The sequence below is a fragment of the Microchirus variegatus genome (assembly GCF_963457635.1).
Source record: "Microchirus variegatus genome assembly, chromosome: 10".
NCBI lineage: Eukaryota > Metazoa > Chordata > Actinopteri > Pleuronectiformes > Soleidae > Microchirus > Microchirus variegatus.
This window is the reverse complement of record NC_139811.1, coordinates 20996275-21021477: the sequence shown is the minus strand read 5'-3', so window position 1 is coordinate 21021477 and position 25203 is coordinate 20996275. Positions and strand designations below refer to the sequence as shown.

Sequence of the window (25203 nt, the reverse complement as noted above, 5' to 3'; positions counted from 1 at the left end):
GGAATATTTTAAATGAATTTTGAAAATCAGGAAAGCGATCCATGCACTTAGGCAGTGACTTGACATTTTTTCACAAAAAATCCCAAAAGTATCCTGGAATTACTTGAAATTGTACACAGTCACAGTCAATGACACCCTGAACAAGAATCCATTGAAAATATCTGCATATCTCTTAAGGAATATTTTAAATGAATTTTGAAAATCAGGAAAGCGATCCATGCACTAAGGCAGTGACTTGACTTTTTTCCACAAAAAAAAACAAAAGTATCTTGGAATTGCTTGAAATTGTACACAGTCACAGTCAACGACACCCTCAACAAGAATACGTTGAAAATATTTGCATATCTCTTAAGGAATATTTTAAATGAATTTTGAAAATCAGGAAAGTGATCCATGCACTAAGGCAGTGACTTGACTTTTTTTTCCAAAAAAAACCAAAAGTATCCTGGAATTACTTGAAATTGTACACAGTCACAGTCAATGACACACTGAACAAGAATCCATTGAAAATATTTGCATATCTCTTAAGGAATATTTTTAATCAATTTTGAAAATCAGGAAAGTGATCCATGCACTTAGGCAGTGACTTGAGTTTAAAAAAAAAAAAAAGTATCTTGGAATTACTTGAAATTCTACACAGTCACAGTCAACGACACCCTGAACAAGAATCAGTTGAAAATATTTGCATATCTCTTAAGGAATATTTTAAATGAATTTTGAAAATCAGGAAAGCGATCCATGCACTTAGGCAGTGACTTGACATTTTTTCACAAAAAATCCCAAAAGTATCCTGGAATTACTTGAAATTGTACACAGTCACAGTCAATGACACCCTGAACAAGAATCCATTGAAAATATTTGCATATCTCTTAAGGAATATTTTTAATGAATTTTGAAAATCAGGAAAGCAATCCATGCACTTAGGCAGTGACTTGACTTTAAAAAAAACAAAAAACAATATCTTGGAATTACTTGAAATTGTCCACAGTCACAGTCAACGACACCCTGAACAAGAATCCGTTGAAAATATTTGCATATCTCTTAAGGAATATTTTTAATGACTTTTGAAAATCAGGAAAGCGATCCATGCACTAAGGCAGTGACTTGACTTTTTTCCACAAAAAAAACCAAAAGTTTCTTGGAATTGCTTGAAATTGTACACAGTCACAGTCAACGACACCCTCAACAAGAATACGTTGAAAATATTTGCATATCTCTTAAGGAATATTTTAAATGAATTTTGAAAATCAGGAAAGTGATCCATGCACTAAGGCAGTGACTTGACTTTTTTTTCCAAAAAATACCAAAAGTATCCTGGAATTACTTGAAATTGTCCACAGTCACAGTCAACGACACCCTGAACAAGAATCAGTTGAAAATATTTGCATATCTCTTAAGGAATATTTTAAATGAATTTTGAAAATCAGGAAAGCGATCCATGCACTTAGGCAGTGACTTGACATTTTTTCACAAAAAATCCCAAAAGTATCCTGGAATTACTTGAAATTGTACACAGTCACAGTCAATGACACCCTGAACAAGAATCCATTGAAAATATCTGCATATCTCTTAAGGAATATTTTTAATGAATTTTGAAAATCAGGAAAGCGATCCATGCACTAAGGCAGTGACTTGACTTTTTTCCACAAAAAAAAACAAAAGTATCTTGGAATTGCTTGAAATTGTACACAGTCACAGTCAACAACACCCTCAACAAGAATACGTTGAAAATATTTGCATATCTCTTAAGGAATATTTTAAATGAATTTTGAAAATCAGGAAAGTGATCCATGCACTAAGGCAGTGACTTGACTTTTTTTTCCAAAAAAAACCAAAAGTATCCTGGAATTACTTGAAATTGTACACAGTCACAGTCAATGACACACTGAACAAGAATACATTGAAAATATTTGCATATCTCTTAAGGAATATTTTTAATCAATTTTGAAAATCAGGAGAGTGATCCATGCACTTAGGCAGTGACTTGAGTTTAAAAAAAAAAAAAGTATCTTGGAATTACTTGAAATTCTACACAGTCACAGTCAACGACACCCTGAACAAGAATCAGTTGAAAATATTTGCATATCTCTTAAGGAATATTTTAAATGAATTTTGAAAATCAGGAAAGCGATCCATGCACTAAGGCAGTGACTTGACTTTAAAAAAAAAATAAAAGTATCTTGAAATTACTTGAAATTGTACACAGTCACGGTCAACGACGCCCTCAACAAGAATCCATTGAAAATATTTGCATATCTCTTAAGGAATATTTTTAATGAATTTTGAAAATCAGGAAAGCAATCCATGCACTTAGGCAGTGACTTGACTTTTTTTCACAAAAAAACCCAAAAGTATCTTGGAATTGCTTGAAATTTTACACAGTCACAGTCAACGACAACCTCAACAACAATCCGTTGAAAATATTTGCATATCTCTTAAGGAATACTTTTAATGAATTTTGAAAATCAGGAAACGATCCATGAAATTAGGCAGTGACTTGACTTAAAAATTTTTTTTAAAAAGTATCTTGGAATTACTTGAAATTGTACACAGTCACAGTCAACGACGCCCTGAACAACAATCCGTTGAAAATATTTGCATATCTCTTAAGGAATATTTTTAATGAATTTTGAAAATCAGGAAAGCGATCAATGCACTTAGGCAGTGACTTGACATTTTTTCACAAAAAATCCCAAAAGTATCCTGGAATTACTTGAAATTGTACACAGTCACAGTCAATGACACCCTGAACAAGAATCCATTGAAAATATTTGCATATCTCTTAAGGAATATTTTTAATGAATTTTGAAAATCAGGAAAGCGATCCATGCACTTAGGCAGTGACTTGACTTTAAAAAAAAAAAAAAACAATATCTTGGAATTACTTGAAATTGTCCACAGTCACAGTCAACGACACCCTGAACAAGAATCCGTTGAAAATATTTGCATATCTCTTAAGGAATATTTTTAATCAATTTTGAAAATCAGGAAAGCGATCCATGCACTAAGGCAGTGACTTGACTTTTTTCCACAAAAAAAACCAAAAGTATCTTGGAATTGCTTGAAATTGTACACAGTCACAGTCAACGACACCCTCAACAAGAATACGTTGAAAATATTTGCATATCTCTTAAGGAATATTTTAAATGAATTTTGAAAATCAGGAAAGTGATCCATGCACTAAGGCAGTGACTTGACTTTTTTTTCCAAAAAAAACCAAAAGTATCCTGGAATTACTTGAAATTGTACACAGTCACAGTCAATGACACACTGAACAAGAATCCATTGAAAATATTTGCATATCTCTTAAGGAATATTTTTAATCAATTTTGAAAATCAGGAAAGTGATCCATGCACTTAGGCAGTGACTTGAGTTCAAAAAAAAAAAAAAGTATCTTGGAATAACTTGAAATTCTACACAGTCACAGTCAACGACACCCTGAACAAGAATCAGTTGAAAATATTTGCATATCTCTTAAGGAATATTTTAAATGAATTTTGAAAATCAGGAAAGCGATCCATGCACTAAGGCAGTGACTTGACTTTAAAAAAAAAATAAAAGTATCTTGAAATTACTTGAAATTGTACACAGTCACGGTCAACGACGCCCTCAACAAGAATCCATTGAAAATATTTGCATATCTCTTAAGGAATATTTTTAATGAATTTTGAAAATTAGGAAAGCGATCCATGCACTTAGGCAGTGACTTGACTTTTTTTCACAAAAAAACCCAAAAGTATCTTGGAATTGCTTGAAATTTTACACAGTCACAGTCAACGACAACCTCAACAACAATCCGTTGAAAATATTTGCATATCTCTTAAGGAATACTTTTAATGAATTTTGAAAATCAGGAAACGATCCATGAAATTAGGCAGTGACTTGACTTAAAAAATTTTTTTAAAAAGTATCTTGGAATTACTTGAAATTGTACAGAGTCACAGTCAACGACTCCTTGAACAACAATCCGTTGAAAATATTTGCATATCTCTTAAGGAATATTTTTAATGAGTTTTGAAAATCAGGAAAGCGATCCATGCACTTAGGCAGTGACTTGACTTAAAAAAATTTTTTAAAAAGTATCTTGGAATTACTTGAAATTGTACACAGTCACAGTCATCGACGCCCTGAACAACAATCTGTTGTAAATATTTGCATATCTCTTAAGCAATATTTTTAATGAATTTTGAAAATCAGGAAAGCGATCCATGCACTTAGGCAGCGACTTGACTTTTTTCCACAAAAAAACCCAAAAGTATCTTGGAATTGCTTGAAATTTTACACAGTCACAGTCAACGACACCCTTAACAAGAATCCATTGAAAATATTTGCATATCTCTTAAGCAATATTTTTAATGAATTTTGAAAATCAGGAGAGCGATCCATGCACTTAGGCAGTGACTTGAGTTTAAAAAAAAAAAAAAACCTCAAAAGTACCTTGGAATGTCCTGAAATTGTACACAGTCATAGTGTGCACGCCCTGAACAAGAATCTGTTGAAAATATTTGCATATCTCTTAAGGAATATTTTTAATGAATTTCTGAAAATCAGGAAAGTCTGTGCACTTAGTCAGTGACTTAACTTTTTATTCAAAAAAGACCCCAAAAGTATCTTGGAATATCTTGAAATTGTACACAGTCATAGTCAAGCATGCCCTGAACAAGAATCCGTTGAAAAGATTTGCATATCTCTTGAAGAATATTTTTTATGAATTTTTGAAAATCTGGAAAGCGATCCATGCACTTGGACATTCCAAGTATGTTGGAATGTCTTGAAATTGTCCACAGTCATAGTCAAGCATGCCCTGAACAAGAATCCATTGAAAATATTTGCATATCTCTTAAGGAATATTTTTAATGAATTTTTGAAATTCAGGAAAGCGATCCATGCACTTAGACATTCCAAGTATGTAGGAATGTCTTGAAATTGTACTCAGTCATAGTCAACGACGCCCTGAACAAGAATCCATTGAAAATATTTGCATATCTCTTAAGGAATATTTTTAATGAATTTTTAATGAAAATCAGGAAAGAGATCCATGCACTTAACTTTTTATTCAAAAAAAGACTGTAGAAGTATCTTGGAATGTCTTGAAATTGTACACAGTCATAGTCAAGCATGCCCTGAACAAGAATCCATTGAAAATATTTCATCAGGAACTAGCTCAACTTGGGGTAACAGGGTATAATATGGGCTCTTTAAAAGTCATGTTGGTGCTCGTATTAGAATTGACAATAAGCCCTACAATAGTTTACCCAGTGACACCAATATGGATGCTTGAGGGTCCAGAAATAGACTGGCACTTGCTCAAGCTTAAAAGGAAAGGAAAAGGAAAGACCAAATAGATTTGGTAAGGGCATTAAAGTGTCATATAATGGGAGAATATAGTGAATTTATAATCATATATACAGATGGAGCTAAGGAACCTGAAACAGGAGTGACAGGATTTGGGGTAGCTGTACCAGCAAAGAGAATTGGACTAAATAGGAGAACATCAGATATGTTAGGGGTGTACACAGTGTTGGTGGCACTAAGATGGGTAGAAGAGGCTAGACATAATAAGATACTGATTTGCTCTGATTCGTCATCAGTTCTATCGAGCATGAGTTCATGTCATTCCAACAGCCGACAGGACGTACTGTATGAAGTTCTGCAGTCAGTAAACAGAATAATGAAGAGAGGAAATCAAATTAGATTTATGTAGGTACCAGCACATGTAGGAGTGAGGGGGAATGAGAGGGCAGATGAACTGGCAAAGAGGGCATTAAGGAAAAGTAGAGTAGAGATGGAAGTGAGTGTTGTCAGTAAGGCAGAGGCTAAGAGTGTAATCTGGGGGAAAATCAATCAAATGTGGCAAGAGAGGTGTGATAGAGAGGGTAGAGGGAGGCGTCAGGGTAAATAGAGCAGGTATGAGACACAGGAGAGAGGAGGTCGTGGTGATGAGGTTAAGGTTAGGACACTGTGCACTGAATAAATCACTTGAATGAATAGGGAAGCATCAGACAGGATTGTGTGAGAGGTGTCAGGAAGAGGAAGAATCTGTGGAACACGTACTTTTGAGGTGTAGGGCATATGAGGCACATGGAGAGGGGATGGAAAATAATCTAAGGAAATTAGGGGATCAAGAATTTAATTTAAAAGGAGTATTGGAAATGAGTGAGAAAGCACAAGTTAGGGTAGTATTACATTTCTTACGTATTACGGGGCTATTTCATAAGGTATGAAATAGAAAACTGGGGGAATATATAGGATAAGAGCATGTGTGCGTGAGTGTATGGTGTGAGGGTGGCCTGTATCTGGGCCACACTCCAGAGCAGAAGGGGGCGGTAATGCACCTGTAGATGGAGGCAAACCGCCGTAAAACTAAAAGAAGAAGAAGAAGCCAGAGAAACCCCTTTCCCTGGTTTCCCTCTAACTCACCTGCTGCATGTTACTGTGATTGCCTCCACTCAGTTCACTCAGCCTGGAGCAGTTCACCAGTTTGGAGGTTTGTTTGCGCTTGTCTTTGAGTCCTGACTGTCACATGTTAGCATTTGTGTTAGCCCATTAGCTTTTTGTTTGTTAGCATCTTAGCCCAGTAGTTTTTGTATGTTAGCCATTAGCATTTTGTTTGTTTGCATATTAGCATTGTATGTCAGTCCATTAGCTTTTTGTATATTAGCCCATTAACTTTTTGTGTTGTATATTAGCATTTATCTCAGCCTATGGTTAGTTGGCATCTGTATGTTCGCTCAGTAGCTTTTAGTTTGTTAGCATGTTAGCATTTGTGTTAGCCCATTAGTTTTTTGTTTGTTAGCAACTTAGCCCAGTAGTTTGTTGTATGTTAGCCATTAGCATTTTGTTTGTTTGCATATTAGCATTGTATGTCAGTCCATTAGCTTTTTGTGTTGTATATTAGCATTTATGTCAGCCTATGGTTAGTTAGCATTTGTATGTTCGCTCATTAGCTTTTAGTTTGTTAGCATGTTAGCATTTGTATGTTAGCTCACTAGCTTTTAGTTTGTTAGCATTCTCAGTTAGCCTGTTGATACTGGCTTGTTTAAATATAATTAACAATTTGGCAACAATGTTCTTAATTTAGAGATGAATTTGATGAAAAACCTTTGATGTTTGCAGTCCTCACACCTGCTGCAGCAGTAGCTAACGCTAGCTAGGAGGCAGCACATGGTGAGTGAAGTGTTTGCTCTGCACTTTCTCTTCTCTTATTAAAGTGCTAATCTCCAGTTATGTGACTTTTTAGAATTTGACTCTACAGAGATTGTTGTTTTGCACTTTTTTCATGTTGTAAAAACATGTAAATTCAGCTCGTTATGAAGCTCTGCAGAAACCTGATAACGAGCTGTTGATCTGAATCAGGTGTTGGAGCAGGACAACATGTAAAACATGGAGGACAGAGTTCCCTGAGGACCGGGGTCAGGAAACACTGCTCTAAACAGGCTCAGTTTAGCATTAGCTCACTGATGTTTGGTTTTTAAAAACATTTGTGTAGAGGGGCCCCTCAAGTCAAACAGGTTTGGGTCCATTGATTTGTGTTCTTTGGTTTTATTTTTGGTGTTTGTACAAACGAGGTTTACAAAGGTTTTTACTCTGAACTTCTTTCATAAAACATGTGGTATGGTGTCCTGTGAGTGTCAAATGTGCGGTGTTCAAAACAAGGTTTTGCCAGAGTTGAAAGGTTTTTTTAACTGTGGTGTTTGACTTTGTGTCTTTTTGGTTTGGTATGAGGTTTTTCCTGTTGTGCATCAAAAGGTTCAAACTACAAAGTGGTTTCATCAAATCTAAAAGCTCTCAGGTTTTGGTCTTCAAGACAAAAGGTGTCAATGGTGTGTTTTTACTTTCTGGGTTTTTCTCTGGGTAAACCAACTTAAAATGGCTGAAAGCTGAATGAAATGGTTTTGATAACATTCAAACAGGTTTGATATGTGTGGTGTACTTTGGTTATTTTTGGTGTTTGTACAAACCCGGTTTAGAAAAAACAACTTTAAGCCGTTTTGCTCAATGGGATTTATCATCTCAAAGGTATTTTGGTTTAAGGTTGCTTACTTTTGGTGTTTGATTACATGGCGTACTGAGGGGCTTTGGTTTGAGTGTCAAATGTGTGGTATTTAAAGTTTTAAACACAAGAGGGCGCTGGTATGGGACAAAGTGGGGGAAAATGCCACTGCGCTGTATGGTGTTTGTATTTTGGTGTGAGGTTTTTCCTGCTGTGCATAAAAAGGTGAACTACTTTGGAATCAAGGACCCAACATGGCTTCAATCTCCAAGTTCCAAAGATGGTGAGTAAACCAGACTCCTCCTCTGATATGAAACACTGATGTTTGCTGCTGCTTTAGTTTTTGTTGTTTTCATATCTGTTCCAGAATCAAGACCCGACACGAACCTTGTGATGGAACGGTCACACTTGGTGGACGTCCAGGAAAACTTTGACCAACTCTCTGAACACCGACTGTCAGAAAGAGTATTGTTAGTTGTTGTTTGCTGCTGCCTTTGTCTCTGTTCATTTGTTTGTTTTTCCTAATGTGTTCCAGAACAGAGATCCATCATGGTCGACCTCGAGGCGGTGCTTGGTGGACGTTCTGGTCTACAGTCGCCTCTTACCTGATCTGGTCGGTGACTCCCACTGCACAAGAAGAACCTACTGTGGTGAGTATATCAGATTCCTTCGGACATAAATGAAGGTTTGATACTGCTTTTCAGTTTCCCTAATATGTTCCAGAATGGAGACCCAAGGCTTGGTGGACTTCTTACATTCTGGACAACTTCGACGAACTCTGAACACCGACTGTCGGAAGACGACGAGTATGGTGATATTTTTTTATAAACATTCTAGAAGTGTCATGGATAACCTTAGAGCTTTGAATAGCATTATATAGTCACATTACCTGCAGTTGTTCCTCCTGATTAACGGTTGTGCCACCTGACGATTGCAACTAAACTCAAATGAAACGGCTTCTGTTTGGATGAAGCATTATTTTCTACCTTTGTCATGAAGGTCACACGGAACACTTTTTTAAGAAATAGAGTTTTATGATAAAATATTTTTTTTCTAGTTTTACATTGGTTTACATTAGTTTTCCACCTGACATGGAAAGTGTATTTTTCTCAGTATTTGACAGAGATCTACAAACCTTTGAATTTACTGAAAAATGTATGGAAATGAATAGGTTTCATAGAAGAAAGTGATGTCATGAAAAGATTACATTTTGTTTTTTTATATAATGGACTTGGACTTTTTCCTAATCTGTTCCAGAATGGAGACCCAACATGGTCGACTTCGAGGCGGTGCTTGGTGGACGTTCTGGACAACTTTGACGAACTCTGAACACCGACTGTCAGAAGACGATGAGTATGGTGATATTTGTTATTGTTGTTTGCGTCATTGTTGTTGACGTCTACTTTCGTCTACAGTTGCCTCTTCCCTGATCTGGTCGGTGACTCCCACTGCACAAGAAGAACCTACAGTGGTGAGTATATCAGATTCCTTTGGACATCAGTGACAGTTTGATGCTGCTTTTCAGTTTTGTTTTTCCTAATCTGTTCCAGAATGGAGACCCAAGGCTTGGTGGACTTCTGACGTCCTGGACGACTTCGAGGAACATTGAACACCGACTGTCAGAAGAGGATGAGTATGGTGCTCGTCGTTTTTGTTTGGGTCAATGTTGTTGACGTCTGCTTTTGTCTGCTTTCGTCTTCAGTCACCTCTTCCCTGAACACCCCCCGCTCGTTCTGGTTTGGTGGACTCCCATTACATAAGAAGAACCTACAGTGGTGAGTATATCAGACTCCTTTTGAAATAAATCACAGTTTGATGCTGCTTTTCAGTTTCCTAAAACCCCCCTCCTTTCAGGATCTTTTCCACTGCTTTCAGGATCTCATCTCGGTGCTGTAGGTTGTTGTGGGAGGCGTTTTCCTCCATTTCTCCTTTTTCCTCTTTGATGTCAGTGAACTGGGGTAACTTCTACCTGTGCCATGTATCCAGTGGGCTTGTCTCCCATGTTCACTTTCACGACAGCGTGGTCCTCAATCTCATCAGACGGCGAGTCTCTCCACAAGAATCCATGCATGTAGACTTCTTGTTCTTCCAGCCACACTGAATTGTGCATTTTGGTGATGTCACCCTCCCTGAATCTGAGGAGAACCGCTCTAATGGGGTTGAGGGCATCTGGGTCTTTCTCAGCAGAGGCCACCATCTCGTCAGCTGCCTTCTCGGCATCTGAACCTGGAGGTCTTACGTGTCCCAGGGGATCGTCATCATCCACGTCCAGGGTGGGTTCGGCCGGTTTGGTCCCCATCTCTGGCCCGGAATCCTCATCCACCTCTGGCTTGGCGTCATCTTCAGTCTCTGCCTCAACCTCTAGTTCAGGCTCTGTCTTGACCCCAGGCTCCGGTTCTGGTTCTACCTCGGCCTCTGGTTTTGTGGAGGTTGGTGTGTGACGGTGTGTCCACTCATCGTTCCTACTGCCACCGTTCTTTTGTTCCTGCGAGCGTGTCCACTCATCCATCAGGTCCTCCTTATCTTCTCCCAACGACAAAAAGAGTCCATTTCTCTCTTCCGTGCGGTCGATAGTTTGCCAAGTACTCACGGCATTTCTGAGTTTATCAAGTTTTCTACTTGCGACCTCCTGCTCCCAGTATTCCCGCGGTATTTTCTCTTTACCGAGTGCCTCAGTCTCGTCAAAGGTTGACTTAAACTCTGTTATGAGGGAGTCTGTCTGGCCCTGTTTGTGTAAACCACAGCGTTTCTACTGTGGTGTGGTACTCTCGTATAGTGGTGTTTTTCTTTGCCAGGGTGATGCCCTGTCGCCCCTTAAACTCATCCTCATCTAATCTGTTCTAGAACAGAGACCCAACATGGTCGACCTCGAGACGGTGTTTGGTGGACGTTCTGGTCTACAGTCTCCTCTTCCCTGATCTGGTCGGTGACTTCCACTGCACAAGAAGAACCTACAGTGGTGAGTATATCAGATTCCTTTGGACATCAGTGACAGTTTGATGCTGCTTTTCAGTTTTGTTTTTCCTAATCTGTTCCAGAATGGAGACCCAAGGCTTGGTGGACTTCTGACGTCCTCGACAACTTTGAACATCTGAACACCGACTGTCAGAAGAAGATGAGTATTGTTACTTGTTGTTTGCTGCTGCTCTTGTTTCTTTTCATTATTTAGTTTTTCTGTTTTTTTTAAGTGTACAAAAATCCCTATAGTCACAAAGCACTGAATACGGTTCAAACACAGGTTGTTTTTTGATATATAAACAGACTCAGGGTTCACGTTTGTTTCATTTTTGAAATGAAATGTTTGGTGTGGTTTAAAAACAATGAAAGGATTTCAAAGGTGTGTGTAGAGGGGCCCCTCAAGTCAAACAGGTTTGGGTCCATTGATTTGTGTAATTTGGTTTTATTTTTGGTGTTTGTACAAACGAGGTTTACAAAGGTTTTTACTCTGAACTTCTTTCATAAAACATGTGGTATGGTGTCCTGTGAGTGTCACATGTGCGGTGTTCAAAACAAGGTTTTGCCAGAGTTGAAAGGTTTTTTTTAACTGTGGTGTTTGACTTAGCACTGTGCTGTATATAAAGGTTTGTGTCTTTTTGGTTTGGTGTGAGGTTTTTCCTGTTGTGCATCAAAAGGTTCAAACTACAAAGTGGTTTCATCAAATCTAAAAGCTCTCAGGTTTTGGTCTTCAAGACAAAAGGTGTCAATGGTGCGTTTTTACTTTCTGGGTTTTTCTCTGGGTAAACCAACTTAAAATGGCTGAAAGCTGAATGAAATGGTTTTGATAACATTCAAACAGGTTTGATATGTGTGGTGTACTTTGGTTATTTTGGTGTTTGTACAAACCCGGTTTAGAAAAAACAACTTAAAGCCGTTTTGCTCAATGGGATTTATCATCTCAAAGGTATTTTGGTTTAAGGTTGCTCACTTTTGGTGTTTGATTACATGGCGTACTGAGGGGCTTTGGTTTGTGTCAAATGTGTGGTATTTAAAGCTTTAAACACAAGAGGGCGCTGGTATGGGACAAAGTGGGGGAAAATGCCACTGCGCTGTATAGTGTTTGTATTTTGGTGTGAGGTTTTTCCTGCTGTGCATAAAAAGGTGAACTACTTTGGAATAAAGGACCCAACATGGCTTCAATCTCCAAGTTCCAAAGATGGTGAGTAAACCAGACTCCTCCTCTGATATGAGACACTGATGTTTGCTGCTGCTTTAGTTTTTGTTGTTTTCATATCTGTTCCAGAATCAAGACCCGACATGGACCTTGTGATGGAACGGTCACACTTGGTGGACGTCCAGGACAACTTTGACCAACTCTCTGAACTCTGATTGGACGGAACTCTCAAAACGTGACGGCGAAACAAAAATCTGCTCACAAGGACGGACAAACTGGAATCATGGCTTGGAAATGCAAAAGTAACTTTCTGGACAACTTTGTCAACACGATGATGCAGCAAATGGAGGAATTGATTCACCTCAGTGAATCTACTCTTGGAAAATGGATGGATCTGCATGATGATCTTTGAGGAAATGGGATCAGTGGATTCAAAACCTGGAGTAACGGAACACAAGAATCTGAAAAAAAAAACAACATGAACTGCACAAAATGGCCTCCTTGTGGTCGTCCAACCAAAACCACTGACTAACAAAAGTTACCTCCTCTTGTCCTTTCTGTCCTCCTCCCATTCCCCCCAACTGGTCGAGGCAGACGGCCGCACACTTTGAGTCTGGTTCTGCCAGAGATTTCTTACTGTTAAAAGGGAGTTTTTTTCTCTCCACTGTTGCCACGATTGCTTGCTCATTGTGTGAATTGTTGGGTTTCTCTTCTCTCTAATATTATGAATGATTTAAAAAAAAAAAAAAAAAAAAGAGTGCAAGTCCGACTGTCACCTCCACGTGGTGCACTCTGGGTAACGCTAACGACGGCGGCAAACGATAAGTTTACCCGGATATATTTGAAATGTTGATCTTTTGAGTAAATGTTAATGTGTAGAATGTGTTTGAATGTTTGTTTGTCGTCGTTGTGACGATAAAGTCAAGTTAATTTTCACTTCATGTGTTTTCATGTGTCCAGAAACGGCAGCAAAACATGGACTGGATTTCACCGACTGGACTTGATGTGGTTACCCTGTGAGTCGACAAACTCATATTTATTTCCTTGCTGTCCTTTTATTGCTTTCCTTTTCTCTTTCCTTCCATTCTTTTTCATGTCTTTCAGCCCTTTCTTTTTGCCATTGCGCCTATATTTTCATTCTTTTTTCTTTCCTCCATCCCTACTTTCATCCCTTTGTTCTCTCCTTCTCTAATGGACTTTATTGCTTCCTTCCTTTTTCTGATTAAATGAGGTTTTAGTCCAACCAGCAGGGGGCGTCACAGCCACTTCAGCCTCAGTGGGTGAAGCTGAGTCTTTTTCTTTTCCATTTCTAATTCACAGTGTAAGTGTGGTTTAAAGCCAACAGGGTTTATGAAGAATAAGTTCTTGTTTTTATTGTTATTTAAAGCTAACTGTATTTTCTTCTCTGTATTGTTTTATTGCGTTGAAGAAAAGAGCCTGTGATTGTTTGACTTTAATTTCTACTTAACCTTTATATGTTTCGTTTCTTTTCTGCTTTGTGTTGATGTTTTTTCCATCTTGAATCTTTTGTGTTAAATAAATAAATAAGTCACTTATTTGAAGTCTCTGGCTCTTTCACTCACACTCACTCTGCTGAACTGGCTGAACAAATGTGTGCCACAGTCTGGCCCTCGGTGAAACTCTGTATGGCCTGAAGCCTGAATGTTATCTCATGTTATTTATGGGCTGGCAGTGACTTAAACACACATCTGTTTATCACACGTTGTTTGTTTGCTAATGACTTTGCTAATTTTCCTCACATTCCAACAATTCAACAGCTTTGAATACATTTTTCATCTACACGTAATGTCACCTTTGTCCACTGGAGGTCAGGTTTTTGCAGTTCTGTTTTATGATGAATTATTTATGGCCTGGCAGGGTCTTAAACATAAAAAAACTGTTTCCCTCACAAAAGTTAGTATTTATTTCACCAGTTTAGCAGCTCTAAATCTCATGTGACCTTACATGTAATGTCAAACGTGTCCACCAGAGGGCAGTTTCAACATGTAAACACATTTCAAGATCCTCTTCACCACAAATCCTTCTTACCTTCAGACCTCCATCGCCCCATTCACTCACACCGAACACGCTGCACCGTCAAACATCTGTGTAGCCCCAGTTAAGCCCCTCAAGCATTTTATTTTAGATTTGATAAAATATAGATGTTTTTTTGAAGTCAAACATTTAAAAAGTTCACAAGTAGCCATTCTGTTCCAATCCAATCACTGTGTGTGAGTGAGAATGGAATAGGTGAGGGCGGGTCGCTACGGTAACTGTGGAGCTTCGGGCCCTGTCCGTGGTGCTGAAAGGCTGCTTTGTTGGATGAGTGTGTGACTTTTTTTTCTTTTTTTTTCCTCTACATGTAAAGTGACTTTTGTGATAGAGGAGGGAAGTGTGATGGAGCCTTGAGGGATTCTGGACTCATCACCAGGCTCGTTTCTCCTCGGCCTCAAATCTCCACGGACCTGAAAAGCAAGGAAAAGCAGCTGAAGCCACCTTCACTCATGACAATCCATCATTATTGAGTCACTGTGATGAAAGGAAGAAACTGTAGGGATGTTTTTAAGGTAGAACATTAGCTGAAAGGATGTTGTCGATTAATTCGTTCTTCATTGATGAAGCAGAGCATGAGAGAGAATAGATCAAAGCAGGAGAAACATCTTCTACATACGTAGAGTAAGATTAGAAGAGGAAGATTCTATTGAATAATATCTCAAATATCCAATGCCTTACCTGAACATTACTGGGCTCAGAGATGGAGAGGCTGGTCTCCTGAAAGTTGCTGCCATCTGCTGGTTTACCAGACAACGCCAGATCGGTCCTGCTGGATCTCAGTGCAGCATTTGTATTTGATACGATAGATCATGAGATCCTGCTACATAGACTAGAACAAGATGTTGTGATTAGAGGATCTGCACTTGTCTGGTTCAAGTCCTATTTATGGGACAGATTTCAGTTTGTTAGTGTTAACGAGGAATACTCCATATTCACTAAGGTCAACTACGGAGTTCCTCAGGGTTCCGTGCTCGGACCTATTCTTTTTACCCTGTACATGCTGCCATTAGGCAACATTATCAGGAAACACAACATAGATTTTCCAAGTAGAATCGGTGGTAGAACATTTATCTACCAGGCTCCTCTTCTGTGGAACCAACTTCTGCTTTCAGTCAGACAGTCTGACTCTGTCTCTGCCTTTAAGGTGAGACTGAAAACCTACCTCTTTAACATAGACTATAGTCGAAGCTAGATCAGGTATGTCCTGATTAGAATAGTCTATCTTATGCTGCCATAGGCTTAGACTGCTGGGGGAATTTCCCATCATGCACTTAGAATGAGCACACCGACTTTGCACGAGCCGCACTTTCTCTACCCCGTCCTCGATTTCTCAACCCTCACCACTTACCCGATGTCCCCCCATGACATGTAGACCATAAATCCACATGTAGACCATAAATCCACATGTAGCACATAAATCCACATGTAGACCATAAATCCACATGTAGCGCATAAATCCACATGTAGACCATAAATTCACATGTAGACCCTCTTTAACTGATGTTTAATCTCTTACAGTTCTGCTGACACCAGTGAACGGCATGAGGTCAGGACAGGAAAGAGGACTCCGTCATCTTCAAGTCTCTGACCACAACAGCCCTTACTACAGGCTGTGACAGATGATCCTGGCATTTAAAGACTTTTCACTTTTTATTCTTTGTCATTGTGTATTGTATGTTTTTGGTAACATCTACTGCACGTCTGTCCGTCCAGGGAGTGGATCCCTCACCTGTGGTTCTCCCTAAGGTTTCTACCCTTTTCCCTGTTACAAGAGTTTTTTCGCTGGTAGTTTTTCCTGACCCTGGTCAAAGGTCTAAGGACAGAGGATGTTACCAACCCTGTGAAGTCCCTGAGACAAACTATGTTTTGTAAACTGTGGGCTATACAAAAAATGATTGATTGATTGATTTAACAGAAAAAAACAAAAGTATCTTGGAATGTCTTGAAATTGTACACAGTCATAGTCAACGACACCCTGAACAAGAATCCGTTGAAAATATTTGCATATCTCCTAAGGAATATTTTTTAATGAATCTTTAAAAATCAGGAAAGCGATCCATGCACTTAGGCAGTGACTTAACTTTTGATGTTTTTGGTTTGTTTTTAAAGCATTAAAGCTGCAGGAGTTCATCCATGTCGTCCAGTCGCTGGAAACAAACGTTTAAACACCATGGATCACACAGCAGGAAATCAGGTGAGACGTAGGAAACGATCCATTTGCCCTGATGCACTTAGTGACTTGACTTTTTTTTCAAAAAAGACCCCAAAAGTATCTTGGAATGTCTTGAAATTGTACACAGTCATAGTCAAGCATGCCCTGAACAAGAATCCGTTGAAAATATTTGCATATCGCTTAAGGAATATTTTTAATACATTTTTGAAAATCAGGAAAGAGATCCATGCACTGAGGCAGTGACTTAACTTTTTATTCAAAAAGACCCCAAAAGTATCTTGGAATGTCTTGAAATTGTACACAGTCATAGTCAAGCATGCCCAGAAGAAGAATCCGTTGAATATATTTCCATATCTCTTGAAGAATATTTTTAATGAATTTTTGAAAATCCGGAAGGCGATCCATGCACTTGGACATTCCAAGTATGTTGGAATGTCTTGAAATTGTACTCAGTCATAGTCAACGACGCCCTGAACAAGAATCCATTGAAAATATTTGTATATCTCTTAAGGAATATTTTTAATTAATTTTTGAAAATCAGGAAAGCGATCCATGCACTTGAACATTCCAAGTATGTTGGAATGTCTTGAAATTGTACTCAGTCATAGTCAAGGACGCCCTGAACAAGAATCCGTTGAAAATATTTGCATATCGCTTAAGGAATATTTTTAATGAATTTTTGGAAATCAGGAAAGCGATCCATGCACTTAGACAGTGACTTAACTTTTTATTCAAAAAAGACCCCAAAAGTATCTTGGAATGTCTTGAAATTGTACACAGTCATAGTCAAGCATGCCCTGAACAAGAATCCGTTGAATATATTTGCTTATCTATTGAAGAATATTTTTAATGAATTTTTGAAAATCCGGAAAGCGATCCATGCACTTGGACATTCCAAGTATGTTGGAATGTCTTGAAATTGTACTCAGTCATAGTCAATGACGCCCTGAACAAGAATCCATTGAAAATATATGCATATCTCTTAAGGAATATTTTTAATGAATTTTTGAAAATGAGGAAAGTCTGTGCACTTAGGCAGTGACTTAACTTTTTATTCAAAAAGACCCCAAAAGTATCTTGGAATGTCTTGAAATTGTACACAGTCATAGTCAAGCATGCTCTGAACAAGATTCTGTTGAAAATATTTGCATATCTCTTGAAGAATATTTTTAATGAACTTTTGAAAATCAGAAAAGCGATCCATGCACTTGAACATTCCAAGTATGTTGGAATGTCTTGAAATTGTACTCAGTCATAGTCAAGGACGCCCTGAACAAGAATCCGTTGAAAATATTTGCATATCGCTTAAGGAATATTTTTAATGAATTTTTGGAAATCAGGAAAGCGATCCATGCACTTAGGCAGTGACTTAACTTTTTTGTCCAAAAAGACCCCAAAAGTATCTTGGAATGTCTTGAAATTGTACACAGTCATAGTCAAGCATGCCCTGAACAAGATTCTTTAAAAAATATTTGCATATCTCTTGAAGAATATTTTTAATGAACTTTTGAAAATCACTAGAGCGATCCATGCACTTGGACATTCCAAGTATGTTGGAATGTCTTGAAATTGTACTCAGTCATAGTCAACGACGCCCTGAACAAGAATCCGTTGAAAATATTTGCATCTCGCTTAAGGAATATTTTGAATTAATTTTTGAAAATCAGGAAAGCGATCCATGCACTTAGGCAGTGACTTAACTTTTTCTCGTCCAAAAAGACCCCAAAAGTATCTTGGAATGTCTTGAAATTGTACACAGTCATAGTCAAGCATGCCCTGAACAAGAATCCATTGAAAATATTTGCATATCTCTTAAGGAATATTGTTAATGAATTTTTGAAAATCAGGAAAGTGATCCATGCACTTAGGCAGTGACTTAAATTTTTCTTCAAAAAAGACCCCAAAAGTATCTTGGTATGTCTTGAAATTGTACACAGTCATAGTCAAGCATGCCCTGAACAAGAATCCATTGAAAATATTTGCATATCTCTTAAGGAATATTTTTAATGAATTTTTGAAAATCAGGAAAGCGATCCATGCACTTAGACATTCCAAGTATGTTGGAATGTCTTGAAATTGTCCACAGTCATAGTCAAGCATGCCCTGAACAAGAATCCATTGAAAATATTTGCATATCTCTTAAGGAATATTTTTAATGCATTTTTGAAAATGGGGAAAGTCTGTGCACTTAGGCAGTGACTTAACTTTTTATTCAAAAAAGACCCCAAAAGTATCTTGGAATGTCTTGAAATTGTACACAGTCATAGTCAAGCATGCCCTGAACAAGAATCCATTGAAAATATTTGCATATCTCTTAAGGAATATTTTTAATGAATTTTTGAAAATCAGGAAAGAGATACATGCACTAAGACATTCCAAGATACTTGGAATGTCTTGAAATTGTACAAAGTCATAGCCAACGACGCCCTGAACAAGAATCCATTGAAAATATTTGCATATCTCTTGAGGAATATTTTTAATGAATTTTTGAAAATCAGGAAAGAGATCCATGCACTTAGGCAGTGACTTAACTTTTTCTTCAAAAAAGACCCCAAAAGTATCTTGGAATGTCTTGAAATTGTACACAGTCATAGTAAAGCATGCCCTGAACAAGAATCCGTAGAAAATATTTGCATATCTCTTGAAGAATATTTTTAATGAAGTTTTGAAAATCAGGAAAGCGTTTTATGCACTTGGACATTCCAAGTTTGTTGAAATGTCTTGAAATTGTACTCAGTCATAGTCAATGACGCCCTAAACAAGAATCCATTGAAAATATTTGCATATCTCTTAAGGAATATTTTTAATGAATTTTTGAAAATCAGGAAAGCGATCCATGCACTTAGGCAGTGACTTAACTTTTTCTTCAAAAAAGACCCCAAAAGTATCTTGGAATGTCTTGAAATTGTACACAGTCATAGTCAAGCATGCCCTGAACAAGAATCCGTTGAAAATATTTGCATATCTCTTGAAGAACATTTTTAATGAATTTAATCAAGACTGTATATTAAAAAGTAGTCTGAAAGGTGAAGCCTGGGAAATATGACAGAAGTAGCATTTAAGCCTCCAGGGGGCGACTGGTTGCAAAAATACCTGGAATAGGATCCTCTCATTTGACTCCTCATTTGAGTTATTGGTCTTGATCATTAGTTTCAAGATTTCTTCAATATCATATGATGTCAACTTTGTAAGTTACACTGCCTGGCCCAAAAGAAAAAGTTGGCACCCAAAAATATTTTGTTGGACCATTCTTTGGGCGCATAATTATTATGGGAAAATAATAATTATCCAATAGGAGGCTCTTACCTATTTGTCAACTTACTTAAATCCAGGTGGCAACTTTTTTTGGAGCCAGGAAGTGTATTTTCCCATTTGGAGGAAAAAAGAACATAAAAAATATATATATTAACTGCAGTTGAAGTCTATGAACAGGACTTTATTTTAAATGCAGAACACTATGTCCATTTCATATACATCTCTGGTTATAGTTTGGTGGGAAAGTAATTAGCACAAATGTCTTGAAACCGAAGTTATTTAACAAAAAGTTAAAGAGTATATCATGTGGATACTGGTAGCGAGAGAAGGAATTCAAAGTTGGGCTATCAGTATCGGACAAGAAAAAGCTGGATTTTACTTTGAAAATAACATGGTGTTACTGTAACAAGCTGGAAATTGCATTAAAAATGAGATGACATTGCCATAACAATACTTAATTAAGGCAAATTATCACCACGTTGTTACTACAAGGTAACGTTAAGTGTTACCCAACCTTCAGATGTAGATGTGTGCAGTCGCACGAATGCTCCGCGTGCATCCCTTGCTGGCGTAAAACGTTCCATCAACGCATCTTCAGTGTCATTCCTTGTGTATTTATGTTCTTCACCATCATAGGGGTTGTGTGTGTGCGCGCACGTGTGTGCGTGTGTGTGTGTATGACGTCGTGTGTTGGTGTTTTAGTTCCCATGGTGGAACTAACCCACATCCTTAAAGCCAATCACAACTGGAATATCTGACCCTGCCTCTTACAGGTTAAAGGTCATCAGCATTATGGTACTGCTGTCAGTAACAAACAAAAAAAGAAAGAAAATACACACAAAATAAAGTAAATATAGATGTATATTGTATGTACAGTGTACGAAGGGAAAATATATATTGCGATAATAACTCTTGCTGACAGCCATTAATGATTCATATTATGATAACTGTTGTTGTTAGTTCTATTGATATTCTTTTGTAACATTATTTCCAAATGTAGAGTGATTTTTGACACCTGCGCTGTTGTGTGGTGCAGTTCAGGACAACCGGTGCATGTGGGACTAGAGCGAGGGAAGAGACGGCGTCGTTCCACAACGCGAGGATCAAACAATAACCTGAAATTAGTTTTCCCTGCAAAGTGAGTGTGGATTCTGTAAGAGTTCCTTTCAGTTTTCAGTGGCCCATTAAAACTGGCTTCATTGTTAATCCTGACTCCTTACCTTGTTTACGAAGCCCTGAAGGTTCAAAACAAACAGTTCAGCCACTGCTGAGAACACTGTGTTTTATTGTAATCTCGGACTCAGCGAGATCTCTGAAAAAAACGGTCTGGTTACGTAAACACCGGTTCTCCTGAACAGCAGATCCTCCTGCTCCGGGCACTAGTCCGGGCACATCCGGTTGCGTACATTGAACCACAGAAGAAGAATAACGTCCGTTGTGGAGGTGTTTCACGAGCGACGTTGTCTTCTGACTCCGGGTCAAAGTCATAAAAGGGACTGCGGCGGGGAGTCGTGACGAAGCTATTTTTAAACATTGTTAAAAGAATGTTTTGATAATGAGTAGCAGTACATCCACCGTTCCAGAGGGAGAGGGTGTGGTGATTGTCACTTCCCGGTATTGGCCAATCACAAGACAGTTGGGAAGGCTCTATGTTGGCTGGCCAATCACGACACAGTCTGTCTTCTGGGTGAGAGAGTTCAGAAAGAAGGATTTCTATCGGCTCGTTTACAGCAACTAGGAGGTTTTTGACCATAAAAACAAGATAATGTATGCAAGTAGACTTCCATAACTGACATATATGTGCAACAGGACCACTCTATGTGAGCTTTAAAATCTTTACTTTCATAGCCTCAGAGAAATCGCAGATTAATCTGTAGAGATGTTGCCCTATGTGTTCTTCGTTTTATTTCTGAGAAGGAAGTGTGTCTATATCCTCCACCCAGTAACAGCAGTGGGTGCAGGATAATCAGGTTACAGCCAGGAAGGTCTCTGGCTTTGTTTAGACTGCAGCACAAATCCGATTTTTAAGCATATCTAGATTGTATGTTCTTTGATTTTTTGGCAGTCTGGACAGCTAAAAAAGTATGAGATATTATTTTTTCAACGCTGATTCAAACCACAAACGGCAGTGGTTTTTAATGCGATTCTGGTCCTGATTTCAATCTAAATGTCTCGGTCACTTTGATAGGATTTCAAGGTGTCTTTTCTGTCACTCACAGCGTGACTTGAAAAACAACAATGATTTATCCAGAGACATCAACACAGTGGAAGACAATAGGCTCATGACCATTTGGGACCGAAACGGGCACAGATTTCTGTCGTCCATTTTGTTGAGACTACTTGTATTTCCAGGCCGACACAGGCAGATCTGATCCCTTGCGATATATAATGTGAACGGTTGGTCAGGAAGATCAGATTCTTCCGTTTGGTGAGGAAAAATGTCAAGCAAACAAAAGCCATTCAACTTTAGGGTTGGCCTTCATGCATTAGTGAGCACTGTAGAGAGAGAACAGGGACTTAAGCATAAGTAGCTGGAAGCTTGTATCAGTAATTCTACAATAAATTTAATGTAACATATTAGAGGACCGGACATGTCCTAAGTCCAGCCCATGGGTCAATCACGGCCCTTGGTCAGATATTGTATGGCCCACAGCCTTGATTTTTATAATATTATTATTATATTATTTCTGGCTACACTTTTAGAAATAAGGGTTCCAAAAGGGTCCTTCTACAAGGGCTGAGGTTCTACTTGGAACCATTTGCTTCTGAAAAACCCTTTCCCAAAGAAAGGGATTTTCAAGGGTTCTTGGTAACACTAATGGTTCCAGTAAGAACACTTTTTGATCTAGAGAACCCTTTAAAACCCCTTTCCTGAATAAAGGGTTTTGTTATTGTTATTGTTAAAAGGGTTCTTGGTGGAACCCTCCAAAGGGGTTCCAGGTGAAGCCTTTTTTTATAAAGGTTGCACCTGGAGCCAAGAAGGGTTCCCCTGGACAAGCCAAAGAACCTTATATGGTTCTACTTAGCGCTTGTATTTATGGTTTTAAGAGTGTAGGAACTGCGTAGGATAGAAAATCCCAAGTTCGCAACCCAGCCGTGACAGACACATATACATGCATTAACCTACTATTATGTTATCTGACTCCAGATGTGAATCTGAGCTTTGAAACATATGCAACCACTTCCACTGCAACCTGCTCCTGTGGCTGAGGCAGTGGAAGTGTAATGGCTGTAATCTGTTTACATGCCCCTCCATGATCCTCTTTGCGTCTTAAAGTGACATGAAAACAGTTGATTCAGCTCTTTTTAAATGTAACTGTCTGTGGTGAAGTAACAATAAGTAACATTTGAGTCTGTAAGTGTTACTTTAACACTGCAAAATGTTAGGTGAGTAAAATAACAGTGATGAGGGCCTCTCTCAATGATTCTGGCTCCACTTCAGCCTTCAACCATTTTTCTACCTCAACACACTTCTGTGAAGACCTTTGGCATGAGGGAAATAAAGCTGAGAGAACCTTGTTAACGTGACTCATAAATGAGCTTGTCATTAGAACAAGAAAGGGCATCAGGTCTTTTTCTATATTTGTATGATATTTTAGTACTCACTGGAGACGTCAGCTAATTAAAGTCAACCCCTCACTACTCACAGTAATGGTATGGCTTAATAAAGCAGTGGCATGCAGCCACAAAGACATACCTGTTGTTCATCAAAGGTCCAGAGAAGTGCCTTGGAGATGATCTGCCTTAGGAGACTAATTAAAGGCAGTGAATTGAGCAGCAACTCAGTAAATGAGAGAGAGAATTAGAGGGCTTTTTTCTTTTTTCTTTTTTTTTTGTCATGTTTTATGTTTGACCTTAATGACGTCCTGACACGGGTGATGATGTGGACAACACAGGGCAGTATAAAAGACACTTGTTCTTCCCCCAAGTTGACGAGAAGATCAGATGATTCCCCCTTCACGCAAATCAGAAGACAACGTGGTCCCCGACTGACTTCCACAAATCTGCTGGGATGGACACAAATAACAGGGTAAGACAAACGCGATTCTATTTAATCTTTTACCAATGATGGTGTGAATTAGAACACAATTTAATTGAGTTAATTTACAGAGAGCACACTTGCATAAAACACTTTGTAATCAGTGTCTTCCCATAGTTTCTATATTTCAGTCATTATAATTTTGCATTTGTATTGTTTAGGTTTTCTTTTTACCATTGTATATATTGAAAACGACATAACATAAGAATACAATAATAGTAGGCTTTCAAGGAAGTTGTCAAATTGTTAATTCATCAAAGTATGTTTTAATTATATCAAATTTAGATAATAAAAACAGACCTTAGATTGGGATGCTTTTGATTATGTAATAAATGTCACCTTTATACTCGCTGTATATACCTTATTGTTCATATTGTGTGTACTGTAATGTTTTCACTTATTAAGTATATATATATATTGCTTGCTGTTCTTGTCCTGGTTTTGGACAAAAAAAAGAAAATATCAGAAGCATATAACTGGGAATCCATTGTTTCACATCAATTATGTACACATAAAGGTCTGAGGACAGTACATTTCTTTTAATTTTCCCTACATCTATAAAGATTTATGTGGTGATTATGGGTGTAAACTGATTTTTTTCCACCCAGCAGAAAGTCCTGGTTCTGGTGTTGATGTCCCTGGTGTCTCATTTGACCTGTGAAGCTCACAGCTTGTCCGAATGTTGCCGACAACCGTCTCGCTCCTGTCGCCTCTACGTGTTGCTGTGTCGCTCTGGCACCAATGCCTTGGGTGGAACCCTCACGGGAGACGCTGCTGCTGGCATCCTCACTCTGGGTAAACGGGGAGATGAAGAACATCGCCTGCACAGCCGACTCAACCATCTCCTGCAAGTCTCCAGGAACCAAGCAGCAGGAATCCTGACTGTGGGGAAGAGGACCGAGGAGAAGGTGGGAGCGCAGTACATGGACTGGCTGGCTCAGTCAGGAACCGCCATCACTACACCTCTTCCTTTGTGACTGCATGGTGTATAAATACTGGGACTTTGTTAAAATGTATGTAGAAAAAGACTATGTTTATTTTGTGAGTGTTATATAAAATGTACATTCTTTGGGAAATTAGTTTTTGTCTGTGCCTTAATGCTTTGTGTGATATTACGATATGTATATGGTATGTACAAAATAAAACAAACTGCTGAAAATGTGTGATAATTCTTGGATGTTTTTCCTGGGAAAAGAACTACTGTGCTTGATAACTTAGTACATTTATGTCTGTAGACAATGAGGGAGAAAAGGTGAAATTACTCAAAATGTGACTTTTTTTTCCACTATTTCAGAAACTGCTTATGTACTGGGATTTTCTGGCACAACTGCCACTTAGGTTTTACAGAAAATGGTCCATCAAGAGCAAGAGCAGCAGCTCTCTTGTTCGTGATGATGCCTTGAAACAGTGACTGAACTTTATAAAATCCACTCCTTACAACCGAGGTATGACGACCATCGCTGAATCCACGACATGTCAAACTATTAATTGTATTAATTGCAGTTTTTTTAGTCTTCATGACCAGTCAGAGCTGCTTTACACTTACCATTCACCCATTCACTCACACATTCATACA

The 25203-nt window shown here is 38.3% G+C and overlaps 1 protein-coding gene across 1 annotated transcript; it reads left to right on the top strand.

Annotated features, from left to right (window-relative positions):
• Positions 1-16330: 16330 nt before the first annotated feature.
• On the top strand, positions 16331-24604 carry hcrt (hypocretin (orexin) neuropeptide precursor; the record flags this gene model as incomplete). The annotated part of the gene is made up of 2 exons (XM_083895876.1): positions 16331-16354; positions 24236-24604. 2 exons carry the CDS (start codon positions 16331-16333, stop codon positions 24602-24604), a joined length of 393 nt encoding a protein of 130 aa, XP_083752002.1.
• Between the last annotated feature and the right edge of the window lie 599 nt (positions 24605-25203).